Source organism: Danio rerio, chromosome 10 (assembly GCF_052040795.2).
Source record: "Danio rerio strain M-AB ecotype USA chromosome 10, GRCz13ab, whole genome shotgun sequence".
NCBI classification, from domain to species: domain Eukaryota; kingdom Metazoa; phylum Chordata; class Actinopteri; order Cypriniformes; family Danionidae; genus Danio; species Danio rerio.
This window is the reverse complement of record NC_141030.1, coordinates 14046198-14069927: the sequence shown is the minus strand read 5'-3', so window position 1 is coordinate 14069927 and position 23730 is coordinate 14046198. Positions and strand designations below refer to the sequence as shown.

The following is a 23730-nucleotide window of genomic DNA, read 5'->3' as shown; positions in this document are numbered from 1 at the left end:
TGGTTGACTCAGGAGCCGCTGGCAACTTCATGGAAGAGACTTTTGCTCGTAGAAACAATATCCCACTAACTTCTTGTGATTTTTTTATTTTATTTTTTTTCCCTAGCAATCACAGCAGTAGACGGACGCCCCCTAGGGGATGGAAATATCACTTACCGCACTGTTCCACTGTCAGTCCAAACAGGCTCACTTCATAAGGAAGAAATGGATTTTCTGATAACTAAATCTCCACAACATCCCATCGTTCTCGGATGGCCATGGTTACAGACACATAATCCCTTCATTTCCTGGAAAACTGCCCAGATAGCAGGTAGTAATCGGCCCGAGCTCGGCTCCGACTCGGCATCGACGAGTATTATCCGGGCCGAGTCTGGCCCGCAGCTCGCTCCCGCACATGCGTTTGGGATGCGGCTGTTAAGCACTGGCCCGATTCCGGTCAACCACATCTGGCCCGAGTCTGTCTGTAGAGTCTGGGCCGCTTCTGGCAAGAACTCAGCATGGACTCGGCTTGTTTAACTGATGACAACCGTAAAAACTCCTGATCCAAACTCCAATCCAGGTGGTGGCGGTAATGCTCCAAAAAGCAGGTTGCCAACCGCCACGAAGATTACAAGAAGAAAAATTAGTTTGTTCTAAACATTGGATTCCGGTCAGAAAGGTAAGGTTTTTACTGTTTGTATCATTTATACTATGCAAATTTATTGCTTTAAACATTTTTCAAAGTGTTAGGTTGTAAAAGTGTGTAGTATATTAAAACGATTTCATACGAAATGCAACTTGTTGTAAAGAAACACGAATTGCTATACAAACGGGAGAAAGTGCCTGTTCCTTTGTTAGGTTAAAACAGTGTTTTAGTAACTGAAAACTATTTAAATTATTTTAAAGAAACATGACTAAAAATGAATCGGTGTGTATGCTAGTTTCTGTAGACGAAACTGTTAACACTAACATGTGCTTTTAACTTCTGAGTTAACTAACGTTAAACATTATAAAGTACCGCGAGTGTTGAAAAAAATAAATTTACAGGCGTGTACTTATCCAAAAGTATTATGTGATTGTGTAAATAAAACTGAATCGTTTTGGATTCATACAATATTATTGTTTAACTTGTTTATGTAGTGCATCACGAAAAGTGATCGAAACTCGACACTGTTTACTATTCTCTTTAAATTATCTAAGAGAAATATACTAGTACGTGCTTTAATTCATATGTGTTAGGCTATGTGAATCAATTATATCTTATGTTTAAACAGTAATTAATGTAAAACTGAAAGCAGATTTTGATGTTTTTTTTTTGTTTGGTTATTGACAGTTATAAATTCTGATTTGAATGAATAGGTAACAATATTTTTTCGGTGAAGTCTTATTGTTCTTGTTTAACAAAGGTTCGTGAGGTCATTTTGCAGCACATCATAGAGACAAAAGATGCCAATGGCACGCTCTTATGAACATGTGAATAGGCATGTTATAGTTGGGTGCTTAAAGTCTGTTAAAAACTGTAAACTGCTGATACATTTTCAACATACTTGAGCTTTTTAGACTTTACTATTTGCTTCACAAACGGCAGAAATGGTTTATTGTTATTAGCTATCATCATCATCAAACATTTTCCACAATAGTACATCAACAGTGTTTAGTAACTTACAACTATCTGATCCAAAAGGTTTCTTATTTTAAAGAAATATGACTGATTGACTTAATCTGCTTTCCTATTGGTTTCATAAACTGGTTTGTGCATTGTGTCACAAAGTGATTAGAACATTTACTGTTATTGGCTTTCATCTGACTCACAGTAAATCAAAAGCATCTGTATTCATCCAGTAATGTCTAGGTTTTAAATAGAATTTTGAGCTTATGCTAATTGGGTAGAATATATTTCAGGCTTTTTCTGAATAGTCATTATTAATGTTTATATTGATTCTAGTAAAGATAAACATTTGTATAAAATGTTGTATGTTTGTTTTGTTTGACAGTCCACAACAAGATCCTTGAGCAAAATCAAACATGCTTGGCACAGAAGAGGTCAGTAAATGCAAGTCATGGCTGAAATCATGCATGTGCTTAGCCATCTTACAAATCTGTGTCTAAGATTCATAAGGCTGTCACTCTGCATGAGTTTCTGAATAAATCTTGTGCAACCTTCAGGGTGCTGATAATTTATTGTATGGGTATTATAGCCATTGATTAACTTTGATAGTATTTCAGAATTTGAACTTTTCTTTGGGGGAGATTAACAACAATGTGATGTTTTATTATAGAAACATCCAAAAGCAATTATGATGTCTGACTGGCATACAGATGAGGACGATGATCGCCTGTCATAAACCTAAAGAAAGAACAGGTTTGTTTGCAATTATTTTAAACACATACTGTCAACATTATTTTATAGATCTATTACAACCTGCGAGTTTGGCCCTGGCACTATACTAAAATGATGTTTTGTTTTGTAAATGTATCTGATCATGGTACATAAGGCACAACTATAGTGACAGTGATGAAGAAAAAATATTTAAAACAAGGAGGCTAGAAAAAAAAAAAGCAGATGTGAAGATTTCAGGAATCGATGCAGCACCGCAAGTACCATCACCACCAGAATTCTTAAGACCACTATCAAGATGCACAGATGCTGAACATTCCAGTATGGCTATAAACATTTACAGTCCTTGTTCCAGTGCAGTTGGAGATCAAGACAGAACTTGTTGCTCAGAACTCTTGCTTATTTCAAAGTGTTTTAAGTTTATGTATTTATTTATTTGTTTGTTTTTTGTTTTTTTAGGGAGCCTAATTGGGAATCATTGGTGTTTTCCATTAAGGAAGCAGTTTGGTGTATCCTGGGAAAACTTTTGGCTAACTCCTTGTCTAAACAAATTAACTAGAGCGGGGCAAACCAAAATGTGGCCTTTCGTGCACTCCCCCTTAGGACTGTCTAGTCAGTAAGTTAGTTTTAAAAATACATTTCAATACAATTAGGGGCTGTTCCATCTCTGTATTTCTTTGAATCATTAACCAGAGGAACAAAAAAAAAATCTATATTTAGTCCCATTTAGGTTGTACTTATGTGAGCAAGCATGTTTCTTTTTTTTTTTTGTACTTGTTCACTACTAATTATCAGTTTATCTTTTTATCACAGATGCAGTGAGGACAAATGTCCATACCACACCACAGATAAAGAAGTGGAAAATGCTAATGCAAGGTGGCTACAACTTCCTTCCCTGTCAGGAGCAAGGAAGAAGAGAGCTCTATATACACACACATACACACACACACGTTATATATATATATATATATATATATATATATATATATATATATATATATATATATATATATATATATATATATATATATATATAAAAGGCATGAATAGCATGTTTTTACGAATACTTATTTCGAAAAAATACTTGAAAAATTATTTGTATTCGGGAGCAAGAAAAACATTATATCAAAAAACTGCGTTTCCTCATGAGACCACAGTGCATGCCCGCGTGAGTGAGTGAGTGAGTGAGTGAGTGAGAGAGAGAGAGAGAGAGAGACACGCTCAGTCAGAAGTTGGAGTGCGGGGCGGAGGTCTGGCACAAGCCTCTCCACAGATACAGACAGAGAAGGCTCGGCTGAGCGAAAAAAATACTTCACTGCATTACTATTTTTGTTAAATAGATTTTTGTACCTTAATTGGGTTCCAGATGCAGTTTATAAATTTGTAGCGGAGTTTGATCGGGATATTACATTACGCTGCATTTTTGAAGTTTGCAATCGGGTGCTCCGTTTACGCAACGTTAGCTCTGTTCGCGCGGTAATTTAGTCAATAGACTGTTGACAGAGTAACGTTAACGTTCTTTTATAAAGGTTAAAACGATGCTTGTGCAGTTGTGTCGAATAGTATGCACTTATGGGAGTTATATGGTACGTTTACATTACTGTATTTTGCAGACAGCAAGATAGTATGGGGTGCCTCAAGGATCAGTTTTAGGCCCTTTACTGTTTACAATTTACATGCTACCTCTGGGAGACATTATTAGAAGACATGGGATCAGCTTTCACTGCTATGCAGATGATACTCAATTATATATTTCAACTAAACCTGACGAGACGTCTGAACTTTCTAAACTAACAGAGTGTATCAAAGACATTAATGACCAATGACCAACAATTTTCTTCTCTTAAACTCCGACAAAACAGAATTATTACTTATTGGGCCTAAATCTTGCACACAGCAGATTTCGCAACTCAATTTACAATTAGAGGGATACAAAGTTAGCTTTAGCTCTACTATAAAAGATCTGGGTGTCATATTAGACAGCAATCTAAATTTTGAAAACCATATATTCCATGTCACAAAAACTGCCTTTTTTCATCTGAGAAATATCCCTAAATTATGAAATATGCTATCCATCTCAGATGCAGAAAAGCTAGTCCATGCTTTTATGACTTCGAGACTGGATTACTGTAATGCTCTATTTGCTGGCTGCCCAGCATCCTCTATTAACAAACTTCAATTAGTACAAAATGCAGCAGCCAGAGTTCTGACCAGGTCTAGAAAATATAATCATATCACCCCAATTTTATCCTCCTTACACTGGCTGCCTGTTAAGTTTCGTATTGAATTTAAAATATTACTTCTCACCTATAAAGCCCTAAATAATCTCGCTCCTGTTTATCTAACCAACCTTCTGTCTCGCTACAAACCAACTCGCTCTTTAAGATCTCAAAACTCAGGGCTTCTGGTAGTACCTAGAATAGCAAAATCAAGTAAAGGAGGTCGAGCCTTCTCTTTCATGGCTCCTACACTTTGGAATAGCCTTCCTGATAACGTCCGAGGCTCAGACACACTCTCCCAGTTCAAAACTAGATTAAAGACCTATCTGTTTAGTAAAGCATACTCTCAATGCATCACCTAGCGGGTTCCACACAGGCTTCTGCATCTTGTTTATATACTCTATGAACAGCAGCTACGCTAATTATTTTCTTTATTCTCTATTTTCACCTGGGGATACTCATCCCGAGGTCCTCGGATTATGCAGAGTCACTGATCGGATCCAAGACCTGCGATGAGATGATCAGGGACCAGGCCATATCCTGAGCTGCTGCTGCGCTGATGGTCGTGGGGAGTGGAGAACATGAGTCTGATTCCAGCGACGCTCCAGGGACAGACGAGTCTTCGCTGAGGCCATCTTCCAGCCTCAACCACGGCGAATGAAGCTCTGCACAAGACTTTTGGCCAGCGGAGAAATTAAAATGGTCGTGCCCAACTGAGTCTGGTTCTCTCAAGGTTTTTTTTTCTTCACTCCCATCAGGTGAAGTTTTTTTTTCCCTCTCCGCTGTCGCCACTGCCTCGCATGGTTCAGGATTGGTAGAGCTACGCATCTATGAATTTGCTCTTCAGTGTTTGAACTCTCAGTAATGATTAAATCACACTGAACTGAGCTAAACTGAACTGAACTTAAACACTAAAACCTGAACCACACTGTTCCAGTTACTATGACCATTTATGTGAAGCTGCTTTGACACAATCTACATTGTAAAAGCGCTATACATATAAAGCTGAATTGAATTGAATATATGCTATAGGCTAGTTAACCTTAGCATAGCTTCCCGTCACTTTTTATTAACTTGAAACTCCTCAAATACATTTGGGTAACCGAATAGAAAAAGAGTGAGACTGCTTCTGAGCCATTTCTTGGTCCTCCACCAGTCAAAAAAAAAAAAAACTAGATGTTCTTTGTGGAATAATTTTACAGTCAGTGGAGCTGCAGATAAAACAAAGTGATACTGTATAATGTGTGCAAAAGTGAAATCAGCAGAGGCAGAGATATTAAACATCTGTCAACATCTTCTATCCGTAATCATTCATTTCTTTTCGGCTAAGTCCCTTTATCAATCTGGGGTTGCCACAGTGGAATGAACCACCAATTTATCCAGCATATGATTTACGCAGTGGCTGCCCTTCCAGCTGCTACACAGCACTGGGAAACATCCATACACTCTCTTTCACACACATACAATAGGGACAATTTAGCTTACCCAATTCACCTGTATTGCATGTGTTTGGACTGTGGGTGAAACCGGAGCACCCGGAGGAAATCCACGACAACATGGGAAGAACCCAGTCAGGGCTCGAACCAGCAACCTTCTTGCTGTGAGGCGACAGCGCTACTCACTGTGCCACCGTGCAACCTTCTATGTAATGTATTATTACATGCACTAAAAGCATCCTCTCCTGATACTGTCTGTGAACCCCCCACAAGCATCAATCCCCTCAATCAGCACAGCTATGTTCTGCTAAATCCTCCACAAGCACCAAACCATCAACACAGCCACATTCTGCCCCAGCAAGTCAGTTTCAAACATAAAAACAAAACAAAAAAAAGAAACAAACTTTGTGTATGTTTTGTGGCAGGCAGATGATAATAGCAGGGCTGTATCTTTTAGTATTATATAGAATACTTTTGTTCTGCCAGATCTCCCGGGCAGGGTTTTATTTAGATTTATTTAGTTAATTTTAGTTTTTGGAATTCTGTACATTGGAAAGAAGTTCTTTCAGAAGAAGAACAGTTTTTTGAAGTATTATTTGTTTTTATTCTGTCTATTCAGTGTCCTTCAACAAGAACGGTGGTGGTGGGGTTCATAATATTCACAATGGTATTTTAATAGTTGTTGGTTCAACTATGGATGAGATAATGGCTTCTATGTTATTTTCTTTTCAATGACATTTCTTGTCACATGTTCAAAAACAACCAATATTGCATATCTAGAATTTATATAATGGGTATAATTAAACAATACATTCACTATAATGTAAATTAGAAGTGTAATAGAAAAAATATATATATTTTTGCGCCATTTAGAATTTTACTCGAATACAAATACAAATACTTTTCCCCCCTCAACAAATACAAATCAAATATTGGCTGCTCCGCACATCCCTAATATTTATATATATATATATATATATATATATATATATATATATATATATATATATAAATAATTTTCACTCATGTCTTGCTAATTAAGTTGAGGTCTTTATACTTCTGCAATTTTACATTTATATATTTCTTTATTATTATTATTATTATTTTAATGTTTTATTTAAAAAATGTTTCAAGATGTTTCTTCAGAATTCAACAGTTCTTTTTACAATTTTGACTTGTATATTTTATGTATTATCAGGTATTTGTAAGATGTTTCTTGCTATATCTTAAATTGGTTTCTATATTCATGTTTCTATAAAATTTTGCTGTTTTAAGATGTGTCTTGTACAATTTTTTTTAATTCAAGTCTATTGGGAAAATAGTGTTGTTTTAAAAACTTGTGTGTGTGTGCACTGTGCCGTTTTAGTGTTCTTTGAATCTTCCTGTGTTTCTTAATTGTGTAGTTTTATTGTTTTTATATTGATGTTTTTGTGCACTACAAAATAATTTATTCAGTTTTAGTATTATTTGTTTCTTGCAATCAATAAACGTTTATCATTTATTTATTTTGTCCTTTGATTATTTTTGTCATAGGATATATATGCTGTTTGCATTTTATTCAAAGGTTAAATGCAGTGCCTACACTTTGTGTTTACATTATAGCCTGCGTTTGCTGCTATAACTCAAAGGGTTGTAATATAAAGGTATATAAAAAAGTATATAAAAACTTAGTCGCGCCAGCTCCGAGCCGCAGCGCATCTGGCCCGATTGATTCGGGCCGGAATCGGGCAGTGAGTCAGGCAGCCGGAGTCGGGCCGAGTGGTAAGTCTCCGGCAGGCGGGAATCTAGCCGGATCTGGCCCGAGTGTTTTTTGCTATCTGGGTGGTGAGATCTCAAGATGGAGTGACTCATGTTTAAAAGATTGTCTATGTTCTATTGTCCCTGTTCCGCTCAATATTATTGCTACCTGCCCTGAGACCCCTGACAGTTCCATGATTCCCGAAGAATACAAGGATTTAGCCGAAGCTTTTAGCAAGATGAAGGCCACCAAACTCCCTCCTCACCGTGAGTACGACTGCACTATTGATTTATTACCTGGCACAACACCCCCTCGTGGGAGAATCTTTCCTCTGTCCCAAACAGAAACGGAGACTATGAATGCATACATCAAGGAGGAGTTGGAGAAGGGGTTTATCCGACCGTCCGAATCACCCGCATCCGCAGGCTTCTTCTTCGTTGAAAAAAAGATAGTAGCCTCCGCCCATGCATTGACTACAGAGGTTGGAACGAGATCACAGTAAAGTACAGATATCCTTTGGCCCTAGTCCCTGCCGCCCAGGAACAATTACGCTCAGCCAGGTACTTTACCAAACTTGATCTTCGCAGTGCCTACAACCTCATACGCATAAGGCGAGGTGATGAGTGGAAAACCGATTTCTCAATGACCACCGGGCACTATGAGTACTGGGTGATGCTCTTCGGCCTGGCAAACAGTCCTTCTGTCTTTCAAGCATTCATCAACGAGGTATTTCGTGACATGTTGAACCAATGGGTCATTATTTACATCAGTGGTTCCCAACCTGGGGTCCGCACCCCCCTAAGGGGGGCGCCAGAGTTCACAAGGGGGGCGCGGGAGAGGATAAGTATTGAGGTAAAAAACGGCATAAAAAATGCTTCACTATTATATAGGGCTGTACAATTAATCGAAAATCCTATTTCGATTTCAAACGATTATAAAAAAGCATTAGTCAAGATAAAAGATTATATGCATCATATACCGCCCCCTTTCCAGTTGTGCACGCATTGCTCTTAAAAGCGCAAATGTGTGTGTGCAGCACGCACATGCAGCCAGAAGCATGCGGCTGGTCAGCATTCGCTCTCATTCGCACACTGAGATGAGCAGAGGAGCGCAGACATCTGAAGTCATTAACGTGAGCGTTTTAATGGTCAGATAGGTGTCAAAACGAGGTGTTTTGTGATTATTTATATTAGCCCTCATTTGTGTAATAAACAAACGAGTTGAGAATCAAAAGACGTGAAAGAGAAACCATTAAAGAGACAGCGCGCTATAATCCTTCTGCCGCCTGTTTTTATCATTACTAAACAAACATAACGAGAAAACCCTCGCTGCTCTTGACTGAAGGACTGCTGTAGCTAAAGTGTTTTTCTTACAGTGAAGATGCTTAAAGCACAGTTTGTTTTTATAGTTTTATTTAATTGTATTTATTTCTCTTTCCTTTGCAGGGTGGAAAATAACTGTATGTACTGTATACACTTGAAGTCAGAATGATTAGCCTTCCTGAATATTAGCTGAATATTAACTTTTCCTGCCCAATTTCTGTTTCATAGAAAGAAGTTTTTTTTTTTTCTGAACATAATAGTTTTGATATCTCATTTCTAATTACTGATTTCTTTTATCTTTGCTATCTCATTTCTAATTACTGATTTCTTTTATCTTTGAAGGATATAAAATAATATACAGCACATAATATTTTACTAGATATTTTTCAAAATACAAGCATTCAGATTAAAGTGCAGTTCAAAGGCTTAATTAGGGTAATTAGGCAAGTCATTGTATAACAGTAGTTTTTTCTGCAGACAATCAAAAATATTTATTGCTTAAGGGGGCTAATAATATTGACCTTAAAATAGGTTTCAAAATATTTAAACTTGCTTTTATTCTATCTAAAATAAAACAAATAAGCCTAGAAGAAAAATATTAGAGGAAATACTGTTAAAAGTCTTTGTTCTGTTAAACATAATTTGGGAAATATTTATGAAAAAAATTCTCAGGAGCGCTAATCATTTTGACTTTAACTAATAATCGTTTGGAATAATCGTGATTACAATTATGACCAAAATAATTGTGATTATGATTTTTCCCAATATCGAGCAGCCCTACTATTATATATGTATTTTTAAGTACCAAAAAAAAAATCAAAACACATGTTTAAAATCCCTACATAATAGTAAAAATAATTTAAATAAATAACTTTAAATAATTATTTAATTTTGCTCACTTGCGCAATGATGTTGTCCAACTTCTCGTAAAGGCAAAATCAAAACAAAAATGGCAGAGAAACATAAATGCAGTGATTCTTCAGAGGCGAAGAAAAAGATTAGACAGAATGTCAAAGCCTACCTAAATTTTGGTTTAATTGAAGGCCAAGACAAGTTAAAAACTGATTATTTTATATTTTCTATACATATTATATATTAATATTACACAAACACACACATACTGTGTGTGTATATATATATATATATATATATATATATATATAGTACATATGTGTGTGCGTGCGTGTGTATTTATATGGTGGGGGTGCTCCAATGTTTGTATATGTTCATGGGGGGGGGCCCTAAGAAAAAGGTTGGGAACCACTGATTTACATTGATGACATTTTCGTCTATTCAGAGACGCTAGAAGACCATATTAATCACGTAAGAGCCGTGCTACAGAGACTAATCAAGAACCAGCTGTATGCCAAACTCTCCAAATGCGAATTTCACCAGACGTGCACTTCCTTCCTGGGGTACATAATCAGCGCAGATGGAGTCACAATGGATGAAAGTAAGGTAATGCAGTATTGAATTGGCCAAGACCTAAAACAGTTAAATAGATGGAAAAGCAAAAAAGTAGCAAAGATACTCGACACAGAGGAACATTTACACCTCACTGCCAACTAGCGTTTCGGAAGTGTTAATGCAGACCGACAGAGACAGCGCGCAGAAGTATAAATGCACAGCCACGCGCGTTGCCTGCGCCGTGGGTTACGCCGGTCACCTGACGCAGAAGTATAAATCAGGCTTTAGCCAGCGCGCCGACGACGACACACTCAGGCACTATTTTTAGAACATGTCAGTGTTTACGAATAGATTACATCAAAAAGAACGTGAGAAATCTCCACAAACTATACATCATTCTAAAGCTATAAGCCTCAAGCAGTGATTGAAGGCAGTTGTTTTTATATTAAAAGCATAGAAGCGAAGTATTTGCTAAATGTGTGTAAGTAGTACACATCAGAACAGATGTAGTACACATGAAGTACACACTTCTATTATCGTAATAACATGACAACAACACATCCATTGTTGTAAATCCCGGTTTATTTCGAAAGGTAAGATTGCGTGGAACAACGTCCTGCTGAGCACATTTTGCCCAACAAATTATTATTGTTTATTATGGGTTGTTATTCATTTGTTTACATCACAGTGTCTTCTGGGGACCTTATGCTTACGTTATTTATATAGTTACCCGCGTGCGATTACAGCACCTTGGTGGTAAAAAGCAATCCAAGTTTATAGCTTACATTGTTACAAACAGAATAAGACCTTTCACCAAAAAAAAAACAAAGATTGGCAGAGCAATGTTACTAAACATCCAAACAATGCAGTTGTATGTTACAGCGTCCTGCTGTTCACATCATACTGCTTATCATACTACTTACTTATAAAACTTCTAGTCAGTAGAATTACTGTAACAGTGTGACTGAGAGGTTGTGGTTATTTCCATAACAATATGGAAAGTTTATCATCCTATATTCAATATGTTATAACGTTTCGGATCATTCCTGTACTCTTAGTGGTCCGCGGTACTGTCACTCATGACTGTCACTGATGATGTCTGACTACGACGCGCCATCACCTTTCATATATTTCCCGGTACCTCGCACAAAGTGTTATTTTCGAACAGAAAGTTACTTGGATACATTTGCAAATCAAACATGGAGAGTCAAAAGAAGTTTTACTCTGCCGAAGAAGTTTTGTTGGAGCTTGCCAGAAGCGACGATGATAAGATTTCTGAAGAGAGCGATGACAGTGATGACATGCAAGTCGATGAGGAACCAAAAAGTTACGTTATATTACTTATAGTATAGGTTGTATTTTTTGTTATTCATAGTTATATATAGTACCCCAACGTTATAGTGTTATGCAATACGTTTGTATCCATTGTTTCATAAGGGTAATGGTATTATATAGTATAAGATGACATATATACATATATCTGCGTATTATATATTATAGATAAAGTGACAGAAAGAGATACATGTACACATTATTATTATATTATTATCTTATATTTTATATTTTAGAGAGAATACATTATATATACATTATACAGTATATTTATAGAATACAGTATACAGTATATGTACATGTAATGTGTGTGTTTGGTGTAAAGCATCTGCAACAATAACATATTGTAGAGAGAGATACATGCATATTATTATATTATTTTTTATTGTGTATTGCACAGAGAGATTTATTATCATATATTTGTTGTCTTATTGTATTGTAGAGTTGATACATATACACATTATTATATTACTTTTATTATCTTATTCTATTGTATATTGTAGAAAGAATCTATAACGTGTATGTACATATAATGTGTGTGTTTGGTGTATAGCTTTATTATAGCCCATAGATAGACAGATAGACTGTAAGCTCTATGATAGGCCATAAACTGTAAGCAAGCCTGTAAGCTCAATGATAGCCCATAGGCTCTATGATGGGCCATAACCTGTAAGCAAGCCTCTAAGCTCTATGATGGGCCATAACCTGTAAGCAAGCCTGTAAGCTCTATGAATGCCCCTAAGCTCTATGATGGGCCATAACCTGTAAGCAAGCCTGTAAGCTCTATGAATGCCCCTAAGCTCTATGATGGGCCATAACCTGTAAGCAAGCCTGTAAGCTCTATGATAGCTCATAAGCTCTATGATGGGCCATAGCCTGTAAGCAAGCCTGTAAGCTCTATGATAGCCCCTAAGCTCTATGATGGGCCATAACCTGTAAGCAAGCCCGTAAACTCTATGATAGCCCCTAAGCTCCATGATGGGCCATAACCTGTAAGCAAGCCTGTAAGCTCTATGATAGCCCCTAAGCTCTATGATGGGCCATAACCTGTAAGCAAGCCCGTAAGCTCTAAGATAGCCCGTTAGCTCTATGATGGGCCATGAGCTCTATTAGAGCTTACAGCCACCAGCTGCAAGTGTTGCATGAAGAATATTATGTGAATGTCCTGGTATAAGCTGAGTCATCTGCAATTTGTTATATTACCACAAAATAATGGTAAAATAATACAGAACATATCAAAGTTCATTTCTGTATTACAATCCTAATTATGTTTTTTTTTGTCTTGCTACAGCCATTTAGTGGAATTGTCCAATGAAGAGTGGGTTGCGAGCACCAGCCGGCAGAGTATGCAGAATGAAGCTCCAAAAGCAAAGCGCGCACGAAAGTCTGCACCGGTTTCATCTGCGAACTTGCCCAAGCAAGCAGCAAGAGGGAGAGGCAAAAAGAGAGGCAGAAAAGTCACTCTTCATCTGTATCACCTTCTTCCACATCTGAAGTAGGGTGGAATATTTCAGCTGATGAGGACATTACACCCCAGGCACCAGTCTTCAGACCATCCAGAACACCGGGTCCACAACTTCTCTCAACAGCGTCCTACACAGTTTTACAATTGTTTCAGCTGTTCTTTTCCTCGACTATGATGGAGACAATTGTGAAAAATACAAATGCGTATGGAGTCAAGCAACATAATGGAAAGAAACATGGAACATGGAAAAAACATGGAAAGATATATCTGTGGGTGATTTGTATTCATATCTGCTGCTTGTTATATACATGGGCATGCTAAAAATGCATTCACTGACTGATTACTGGAGGAAATCCAGCACTTTCATTATTCCATTCCCTGCCCAAGTTATGTCAGCTAGATTTTTTTTTTCCATCTCCTCTGCTCTTCATCTCAGTGATTCTGAAGTGGATGCTGAAAATAAGGAAAAAAAAAGGAACACCTGCTTATGACTGCCTATGTAAGATAAAGCCCATGTACCAGCAGATGCGAGAGGTGTGTAAAATGTATTTTCATCCTTTCCAGAACATTGCAATTGATGAGAGGATGGTGGCATCAAAGGCAAAAAATGGCCTAAAACAGTACATGAAAGGCAAGCCTACAAAGTGGGGGTACAAACTTTTTGTGTTGGCAGACTCGCTATGAGCGTACACATGGGACTTTTTTATTAACGAGGGCAAATCATCAGCAGCACTATTTCCACAGAAAAATGGACTGAGCTATGACTCTGTAATGGCACTTGTTGATGAAAAGTTTTTGGGAACAGGCTACAAACTGTTTGTTGACAACTTTACACAAGTCCAACACTGTTCAGAGATCTTCTGAAGAAGAGGATCTGGGCTTGTGGGCCTATTCGAACCAACAGACTGGGCTACCCTAAAACCACCACCAACAAGCTTCCAAAAAAGGCTCCCCGGGGTACCCATTGGTGGCTGAGAGAGGAGAATTTGCTGTTTGTGTAGTGGAAAGACACAAGGGAGGTCCAGATGTGCTCCACCATCCATAGAGGCAGTGACAGCAGCATTGTGCAGAGGAAGGTGAAAGGAAGCAACTGTCAGTGGACATCCTTGGGTGTACCTGTTCCAGACTGTGTTGTGGATTACAACAGGTTAGTTGAGATTATTGGTTAAATTAAATTTAGCTTGCTTGTATGTCACATACTGTGAAGCATAATTTTACCTTTTTCATTCTAAAATCTTATCCTTTTTTCAGGTGCATGGGTGGAGTAGATGTGTCGGATGCACTCATCGGATATTACTCAGTCTCCCACAAGACACAGGAGTGGTATCGCACTTTTCTTTACCACTTTGTGGATATAGCCATTGTGAACGCCTTCATCCTACACCGGGAAATGGCATATGCAAAACACCAGAAGCCAATGACCCAGAAGCAGTTCAGAGAACAACTCATTGATGAACTTGCTGTGTTAGTGCTTCAAAAGTTTCCTTTGCCTCCTCCATCCCCTCCTGAGGACACCAGACATCTGCCAGGGAACTTTGCTTCAGATAGCACCAAAGGAAGGAGACAATGCAGGGTTTGTGGACAAAAAACACCAGTGTATTGCTGGACTTGTTTAGTGTCATTACATTAATGTTTTGATGTGTTTATATATATATATATATATATATATATATATATATATATATATATATATATATATATATATATATATATATATATATATATTTATATATATATATATATATATATATATATATATATATATATATATATATATATATATATATAAGTAACTTAGTAAACAAAAAAATCTCATTACTTAGGCATAAATAACTTTTTATATATTTTAGCATAAAACTTGATAGATGTACTAAAGTAAAGCTGAAAATATCTTCTTTCCAATGATACATCAACTGAGATTGTAGACCACATAATTCAGCAACTGTAACTGTTTGAATTTGGTAAGGACATTTTTGAGAAAATGACTCTTGACGGTGAGGGTGTGAAAGACACATAAATGGTCTCAGAAAACGTTTTGCCAAAATCATATTTTCCATGCTATCTTCATCAAATTTGAAATATAAACTCATGAAACACTTGGCTTTCAAAACATAATTTATTCTAGGTCATTACATTAATGTTTTCATGTTTTTATATATGTATTTATAAAAAATTAACATAGTAAAAAAAAAAAACTCATTACTTCGGCATAAATAACTTTTTATATATTTTATCATTAAACTTGATAGATATACCATAGTAAAGCTGAAATGATCTTCTTTCCAATGATACATCAACTGAGATTATAGACCACATAATTCAGCTACTGTAACTGTTTGAATTTGGTAAGGACATTTTTGAGAAAATGACTCTGACGGTGAGGGTGTGAAAGACACAGACATGGTCTCAGAAAACTTTTTGCCAAAATCTTATTTTGCATGCTATCTTCATCAAATTTGAAATATAAACTCATGAAACACTTGGCTTTCAAGACATATTTTTTCTAGATAACTACATTAATGTTGTCTCGTGTTTATATATGAAAAAAACAAACATTGAACATCGTACAAAAAAAAAAAAATCTCTTGCTTCAGCATGTATAACTTTTTTTATATTTTAGCATAAAACTTACCAGATGTATCATATTAAAGCTAAAGGTGTCTTCTTTCCAATGATATATTTTATGTTTGTAGCTCACTGGGGTCAAGAACTGTTACTACTTAAAGTTAGGTAGGTGTAAATCCCCATAAATGGGGTGCTGGCTAACAGGTTAAATTCAGCTGAAAGAAATTACGACGTAGGCAACAGAGAACTCCTGGCTATGAAATCAGCAATGGAAGAATGAAGGCATTGGCTAGAGGGAGCACTACACCCATTCACTTTGATAACCGACCATAAGAACCTAGAATACATCCGATCAGCGAAGAGACTAAATCCCAGACAGGATACCCAGATAGCAAAAAACACTCGGGCGAGATCCGGCTGCCGGACTTGGGCCGGATGCTTGTGGACTCACTGCCCGATTCCGGCCCGAATCGATCGGGCCAGATGCGGCAGCCGTAAGCGAGCTGACGTTGCCGCATCCGCGCCGGAATCGGCCCGAGAGTAATGTGCGCTGCGACCCGGAGCTGGCGCGACTAAGTTTTTATATACTTTTTTATATACCTTTACATTACAACCCTTTGAGTTGTAGCAGAAAACGCAGGCTATAATATAAACACAAAGTGTAGGCACTGCATTTAACCTTTGAATAAAATGCAAACAGCATATATATCCTATGACAAAAATAATCCCCCCAAAATAAATAAAACTGCCCCTAATTGTATTTAAATGTATTTTTAAAACCAACTTACTGACTAGACAGTCCTAAGGGGGAGTGCACGAAAGGCCACATTTTGGTTTGCCCCGCTCTAGTTCATTTGTTTAGACAAGGAGTTAGCCAAAAGTTTTCCCAGGATACACCAAACTGCTTCCTTAATGGAAAACACCAATGATTCCAAAATAGGCTCCCTACGAAGCAAAAAAACAAAAACAAATAAACAAATAAATAAATAAATAAACTTAAAACACTTTGAAATAAGCAAGAGCTTGAAATTACCAGCTTCTTCATTTGTTCGGGCTGCTCCTTTAGTTGATTTTCAAGTTTTTTCATATCAAATTGGACAAAGGAAGGTCAAATGTGTTTACATCTGGAATTTCATCACGTCTGTTTTGGTTTTGCTGTGAGAATCAGGCAGGCCCGGATTGGCTAATCGGGAGGACCGGGAGAATTCCCGGTGGGCCGGTCCGTTTTTTGGCCGCGAGGGCTGGTGTCCCTAGCTCCAGAATCTGTTGCTCTCAGCAGTCACACTTTTTAAATTAATTTTTTTTTTTTACTTGACCAGTCATTATTTTACAGCAGCTCTGCTCTTTTTATCTATTTTCTCGCAGCCTGGTTAATGATGATATAACTCAGACGAGCCACCTTTTTCAGCACAAGCTGTTGTGGTCCAGTGGTTAGCACGTTAGGTTATGACACTGCGGACCCGGGTTTCATCCTCGTCTGAGTATTTATTTATTTTTTTCTTCATTTAATTGTTAAGACATAATACTGTTAGGGTTGTTGAACATTTGAAGTTCTAAAGCTGCTGTTTTCTCAAAAAAAAAAAAAAAGAAAAAAAGACGTGATAGTGTAATTAGAAACTGACATGTAAATTGTCCTTATTTTAATATAGTCAGTCGTGAACTGAGGTGGGCCGGTCTGAGGCTTGAAACTCCAGGGCTGAAAAGGAGTCCCACTCCGGCCCTGGAATCAGGCCCAGCTGCTGCTTTATGACGTTGCACGATTTTAAAACTTCAGTCAGTCGTGCTAAAAAAGAAAAATAAGGAATCAGTATAAATCAACCTGTAGCTTATTCTCATACAACTTGTGTAAATACAACAGTGGGTTAGATTAGGCTGATATTCTCTAGTTGATCTTTACTTTCTAGCTGCATTAAACCTTAACAAATTTAGTGATGTCTTCAATTCTTACAAAGACATGACGAGTTGCAACAAGTTCTGTCTTGATCTCCAACTGCACTGGAACAAGGACTGTAAATGTTCATAGCCATACTGGAATGTTCAGCATCTGTGCATCTTGATGGTGGTCTTAAGAATTCCACTTGTGATGGTACTTGCGGTGCTGCATCGATTTCTGAAATCTTTATATCTGCTTTTTTTTCCGAGCCTCCTTGTTTTAAATAATTTTTATTCATCACTGTCACTATAGTTGTGCCTTATGTACCATGATCAGATACATTTACAAAACAAAACATCATTTTAGTATAGTGCCAGGGCCAAACTCGCAGGTTGTAACAGATCTATAAAATAATGTTGACAGTCTGTGTTTAAAATAATTACAAACAAACCTGTTCTTTCTTTTGGTGTATGTCAGGCGATCATCATCCTCATCTGTATGCCAGTCAGACATCATAGTTGCTTTTGGATGTTTCTATAAAAATCTTTGGCCCAGATTTAAAAATTTGATAAGTGGGCCATGTGAGTTTGACCAGTCTTGACCCACATTTAAAATACACTAAAATCATTTTTGAGTAAAGAAAAAAAATTCTACCAATCAGGTCACTTTGAGAAAAAGCATGCCCAGAGTGTGCCTAAAGCGCATCACTCCATGGGTTTATCAATTTCATTGCAATCGTGACACACCAACCTATCTGGCCCAGTTCAGGCCCAGTTATGAGTTATTAACTTGGCTGAGACTTGACCCAGATATGGTCCGTGTTTGGCCCTTGTCTGGGAGCCAGATTTGGTCCAGTCATGTACCGTAATTCACTGAGGCATGTGGGCCAAGCAAAACCTGATTGTGTGGGCCAGAGCTGGGCCAGAGAAATTTTGCTATGTGGGTAAATTATCAGCACCCTGAAGGTTGCACAAGATTTATTCAGAAATTCATGCAGAGTGACAGCCTTATGAATCTTAGACACAGATTTGTAAGATGGCTAAGCACATGCATGATTTTAGCCATGACTTGCATATACTGACCTCTTCTGTGCCAAGCGTGTTTGATCTTGCTCAAGGATCTTGTTGTGGACTGTCAAACAAACATACAACATTTTCTACAAATGTTTATCTTCACTAGAATCAATATAAACATTAATAATGACTATTCAGAAAAAGCCTGAAATATATTCTACCCAATTAGCATAAGCCCAAAATTCTATTTAAAACCTAGACATTACTGGATGAATACAGATGCTTTTGATTTACGGTACTTTGAGTCAGATGAAAGCCAATAACAGTAAATGTTCTAATCACTTTGTGACACAATGCACAAACCAGTTTATGAAACCAATAGGAAAGCAGATTAAGTCAATCAGTCATATTTCTTTAAAATAAGAAACCTTTTGGATCAGATAGTTGTAAGTTACTAAACACTGTTAACCTACCATTGTGGAAAATGTTTTATGATAGCTAATAACAATAAACCATTTCTGCCGTTTGTGAAGCAAATAGTAAAGTCTAAAAAGCTCAATTATTTTGAAAATGTATCAGCAGTTTACAGTTTTTAACGGACTTTAAGCACCCAACTATAACATGCCTATTCACATGTTCATAAGAGTGTGCCATTGGCATCTTTTGTCTCTGTGATGTGCTGCAAAATGACCTCACAAACCTTTGTTAAACAAGAACAATAAGACTTCACCAAAAAATATTGTTACCTATTCATTCAAATCAGAATTTATAACTGTCAATAACCAAACAAAAAAACCCATCAAAATCTGCTTTCAGTTTTACATGCGCAAATTACTGTTTGAAAGCACGTACTAATATATTTCTCTTCGATAATTTAAAGAGAATAGTAAACAGTGTCGAGTTTCTATCACTTTTCGTGATGCACTGCATAAACAAGTTAAACAATAATATTGTATGAATCCAAAACGATTCAGTTTTATTTACACAATCACATAATACTTTTGGATAAGTACACGCCTTAAATTTATTTTTTTCAACACTCGCGGTACTTTATAATGTTTAGTTAACTCAGAAGTTAAAAGCACATGTTAGTGTTAACAGATTCGTCTACAGAAACTAGCATACACACCAATTTGTTTTTAGTCATGTTTCTTTAAAATAATTTAAATAGTTTTCAGTTACTAAACACTGTTTCAACCTTACAAAGGAACAGGCACTTTCTCCCGTTTGTATAGCAATTAGCTTCAGTCGTGTTTCTTTACAACAAGTTGCATTTCGTATGAAATCGTTTTAATATACTACACACTTTTACAACCTAACACTGTGAAAAATGTTTTAAGCAATAAATTTGCATAGTATACATGATACAAACAGTAAAAACCTTACCTTTCTGACCGGAATCCAATGTTAAGAACAAACTTCTTTTCCTTCTTGTAATCTTCGTGGCAGTTGGCAACCTGCTTTTTGGAGCATTACCGCCTCCACCTGGATTGGAGTTTGGATCAGGAGTTTTTACGGTTGTCATTAGTTAAACAAGCCGAGTCAATGCCGAGTCCTTGCCAGAAGCAGCCCGGAGTCTACAGACAGACTCGGGCCAGATGTGGTTGACCGGAATCGGGCCAGTGCTTAACAGCCGCATCCCAAACACATGTGCGGGAGCGAGCTGCGGGCCAGACTCGGCCCGGATAATACTCGCTGATGCCGAGTCGGAGCCGGAGGCACCGAGTCGGAGCTGAGCTCGGGTCGATTACTACCTGCTATCTGGGTAGATGGGCTCTATTCTTCACTCGTTTCCATTTCACTGTGACAAACATCCCCGGACCAAAGAACATCAAGGCCAATGCACTTTCTCGTCTTTCTGAAGACGATCACAATTAAGAAGATAAACAACCCATTATCCCTGACTCTATGATTCTGGCACCCATCTCCTGGGATATTGATGCTGAGATCACCCAATCCGCAGAGAAACATCCCTCTCCTCCCACCTGTCCAGCTGAAAACGTCTTTGTTCCACCACCACTCAGAAGCAAAGTACTCGAAGAGATTCATACTAACCCCAGTTCCGGTCACCCAGGCATTGCAGGCACCCTAGACCTCATTCTTTACCGCTACTGGTGGCCCGACGTGAGAAACTATGTCAAAGTTTGTAAAGAAATGCTCTCCCTGTAATATGCACAAGCACTCCCGTCACAGTCCAGCCGGCCTTCTACAGCCTCAAGAAATTCCCCGTTGCCCCTGGTCACACATTGCCATTGACTTTATTACGGATCTTCCCCTGTCTATAGGCCACACCACAATACTCACCGTCATCGACCGCTTTTCCATGGCTTGCAGGCTGATCCCCATACATAAGCTTTCCACAGCATTAGAAACCGCTGAGCTCCTGTGTAACGAGGTATTCCAATTTTATGGGCTACCAGAAGACATCGTGTCTGACAGAGGTCCCCAATTTACTTCAAGAGTATGGTCTGCTCAACATTAATATCAGCCTAACTTCTGGATATCATTCTCAGTCCAATGGTCAAGTAGAGCGGCTGAATCAGAAAATTGGACGTTTTCTCCGAACTTATTGTCATTAACATCAGAATAATTGGAGTCGTTTTTTGATGTGGGCTGAATACGCACAGAACTCTCTGAGAAAAGCAACCACTGGTCTCACACCCTTTTCAAGTCATCCTAGGTTTTCAACCCCCCCCTTTTCCCATGGTCTGGAGAACCATCAGAACTCCAAGCCCTCGATCATTGGTTCCAACAGTGCGAAACAACCTGGAACGCAGCCCATACACATCTCTCCCATGCAGTGCGAAGATTTAAAGAGCAGGCCGATCGTCATCGCCGCCCCAGTCCCACTTACACTCCAGGGCAATGGGTATGGCTATGCACTAAAGACCTTCGCCTTAGACTCCCCTGCAAAACGCTCAGCCCAAGTTGGTCAGTTGGTCCTTTCAAGTTGGTCAGTTGGTCCTTTCAAGATTGTACATCAAATATCACCCGTATCCTACAGACTAAGTTTGCCTAATCACTATCGCATCTCTCCTACCTTTCATGTATTACTGCTCAAGCCAGCTGCTGGTCCAGCCGAGGTGGATAGGGAGGGGGCAGCCGGTGATCAGGGTCCCCCACCCATCATCATCGATGGAGAGGAGGCATATCAGATCCGTGAGATCCTGAGGTCCAGACGCCGGGAGGGACATCTACAATACTTGACCGAATGGGAGGGGTACGGCCCAAAAGAACAATCTTGGATTAATTGTAAGGACATCCTTGACCCAACTCTGCTAAGTGAGTTTCATCGTTTGCACCCGGAAATGCCGGCCCCTCGTCCCCGTGGTAGACCCCGGCGTCGTGGTGCCCCTCACTTCAGGAGCCGTTCGCAGGAGGGGGGCTGTATCAACGACTCGGTCCCAGTCACTCATTAATCTGGGGTCGCCACAATGGAATGAACCGCCAACTTATCCAGCATATGTTTTACGCAACAGATGCCCTTCCAGCTGCAACCCAGTACTACGAAACATCCATACACACTCATTCACACACACATTTATACACTACAGACAAATTAGCTTACCCAATTCACCTATAGTGCATGTCTTTGGACTTTGGAGCACTTGGAAGAAACCCACACGAACACAGGAAGAATATGCAAACTCCTCACAGAAATGCCAACGGACCCAGCTGAGGCTTGAACCAGCGACCTTCTTGCTGTAAGGTGACAGCACTACCCACTGCGCCATCCTAATATAAAGAATATCAAGAATTATAAAATGCATTTATCACAGCATATACTAAACAAAAAACAACCTGCGCACCTGAGCACAACGAAATGTTGAAGTTTCTCGCTGAACAAGGCTGGCAACATGAGAAGTGCGGCTGTAAATTCAATTCCTGGAACATAAGATGTGGCATACAAACAAATATGAAGGATTGCATCCAAAGCTAGAATTTAATAATATTAATCAAGTGGAGAAATTTTAGAAAGAGTACCTTAAAGTCAGGTCGTTAGCATTCTTCAGTTGATCTCTCATCTTTTGATGAATACCTATAAAATAGTTTTAAACATGTGGGTGTACATTTATTGTGGTTTGTAAGTAAAAACCTACAAATTTTAAATGTAAGCATGTAAGCCATTAAAACCATGGTATAGATAATGAGAAATACTTGCATCTTGTACTGAGCCATGCTTTCATATGACATGCCTTCATTGGTCTGACGCTGTTAGGCTGCATTCTGTTGTTCAATCTTGTCCTGAAAGTCAAATGGAAACTTCAAAAACTTCTGGAAAACAATAAGAGAAAGCAATAACTATTTATTTATTTTTAGATATTTATAAAATAGTTAAAATACTGTAAGGTACCAGTTTTAGAACAGATGAGACAAATTATTACATTAAAGAACAAAGCATTACTTAAAACGTTGATTTATACAACGTGGTATGTTAATAATTATACATTAACATAAGCATAAACAATAGTGAAGCACCAGCAATTCTGGACATGAAAGGTTTGTGGACACTGAAACAAAGATATGTAACGTTACAGGCATACACACGCCATGTTTGTAACTAGCCACGTTTACATAATAACTCGTTTTGCCGGTGACAAAATTGGGATTTTCTTCACAAAATGGCGGTGTATATAACCGTGGATTAACTAATGCTATTGGCAACCCTCAGCGGTCTAAAATTACATTTCCGCGGTCAACCGCGGCTAGAAAATGGCCTCAAGATAAAAAACATTATCGATAATTACAAATTCCAGTATTAATACCAAAAGGTTTTATATCAAGGTATATGAAGACTTAGTCGTACCAGCTCCGGGCCATAACGCCCATTACTCATGGCCCGATTCGGCAGCATGGCTCACTTATTAATAAAGCAGTAAGGTATGAGGCGCGAATACGTAGGCAATAATAGGAGTTTTTACTCTGAGAAAACTAACAGCATATAGTTACCCACCTTCTATAACGTTATTATTACCCTCTGTGACTTCGATATAATATTGTATTCACTTCTTTAATAAGCTGCAGACATCTTAGCAAACTCCA

General features: G+C 38.1%; 1 protein-coding gene and 2 long non-coding RNA genes across 3 annotated transcripts; 2 read left to right on the top strand and 1 right to left on the bottom strand.

Annotated features, from left to right (window-relative positions):
• Window positions 1-609: 609 nt before the first annotated feature.
• On the top strand, window positions 610-2908 carry LOC147841995 (uncharacterized). Its single transcript, XR_015500880.1, has 4 exons — window positions 610-658; window positions 1974-2022; window positions 2259-2341; window positions 2777-2908. It is a non-coding gene; the product is annotated as an uncharacterized LOC147841995 (long non-coding RNA).
• Window positions 2909-12564: 9656 nt separating this feature from the next.
• Window positions 12565-14561, bottom strand: LOC147841994 (uncharacterized). Its single transcript, XR_015500889.1, has 2 exons — window positions 14455-14561; window positions 12565-14362 (listed from the first exon to the last, which is right to left on the bottom strand). It is a non-coding gene; the product is annotated as an uncharacterized LOC147841994 (long non-coding RNA).
• LOC147841993 (uncharacterized) lies at window positions 12909-22441 on the top strand. The gene is made up of 4 exons (XM_087270257.1): window positions 12909-12986; window positions 13063-14383; window positions 14488-14809; window positions 20137-22441. The coding sequence occupies exons 2-4, from the start codon at window positions 14262-14264 to the stop codon at window positions 20293-20295; spliced, it is 603 nt and encodes a 200-aa protein (XP_087126383.1). The 5' UTR covers window positions 12909-12986; window positions 13063-14261; the 3' UTR covers window positions 20296-22441.
• Window positions 22442-23730: the final 1289 nt, after the last annotated feature.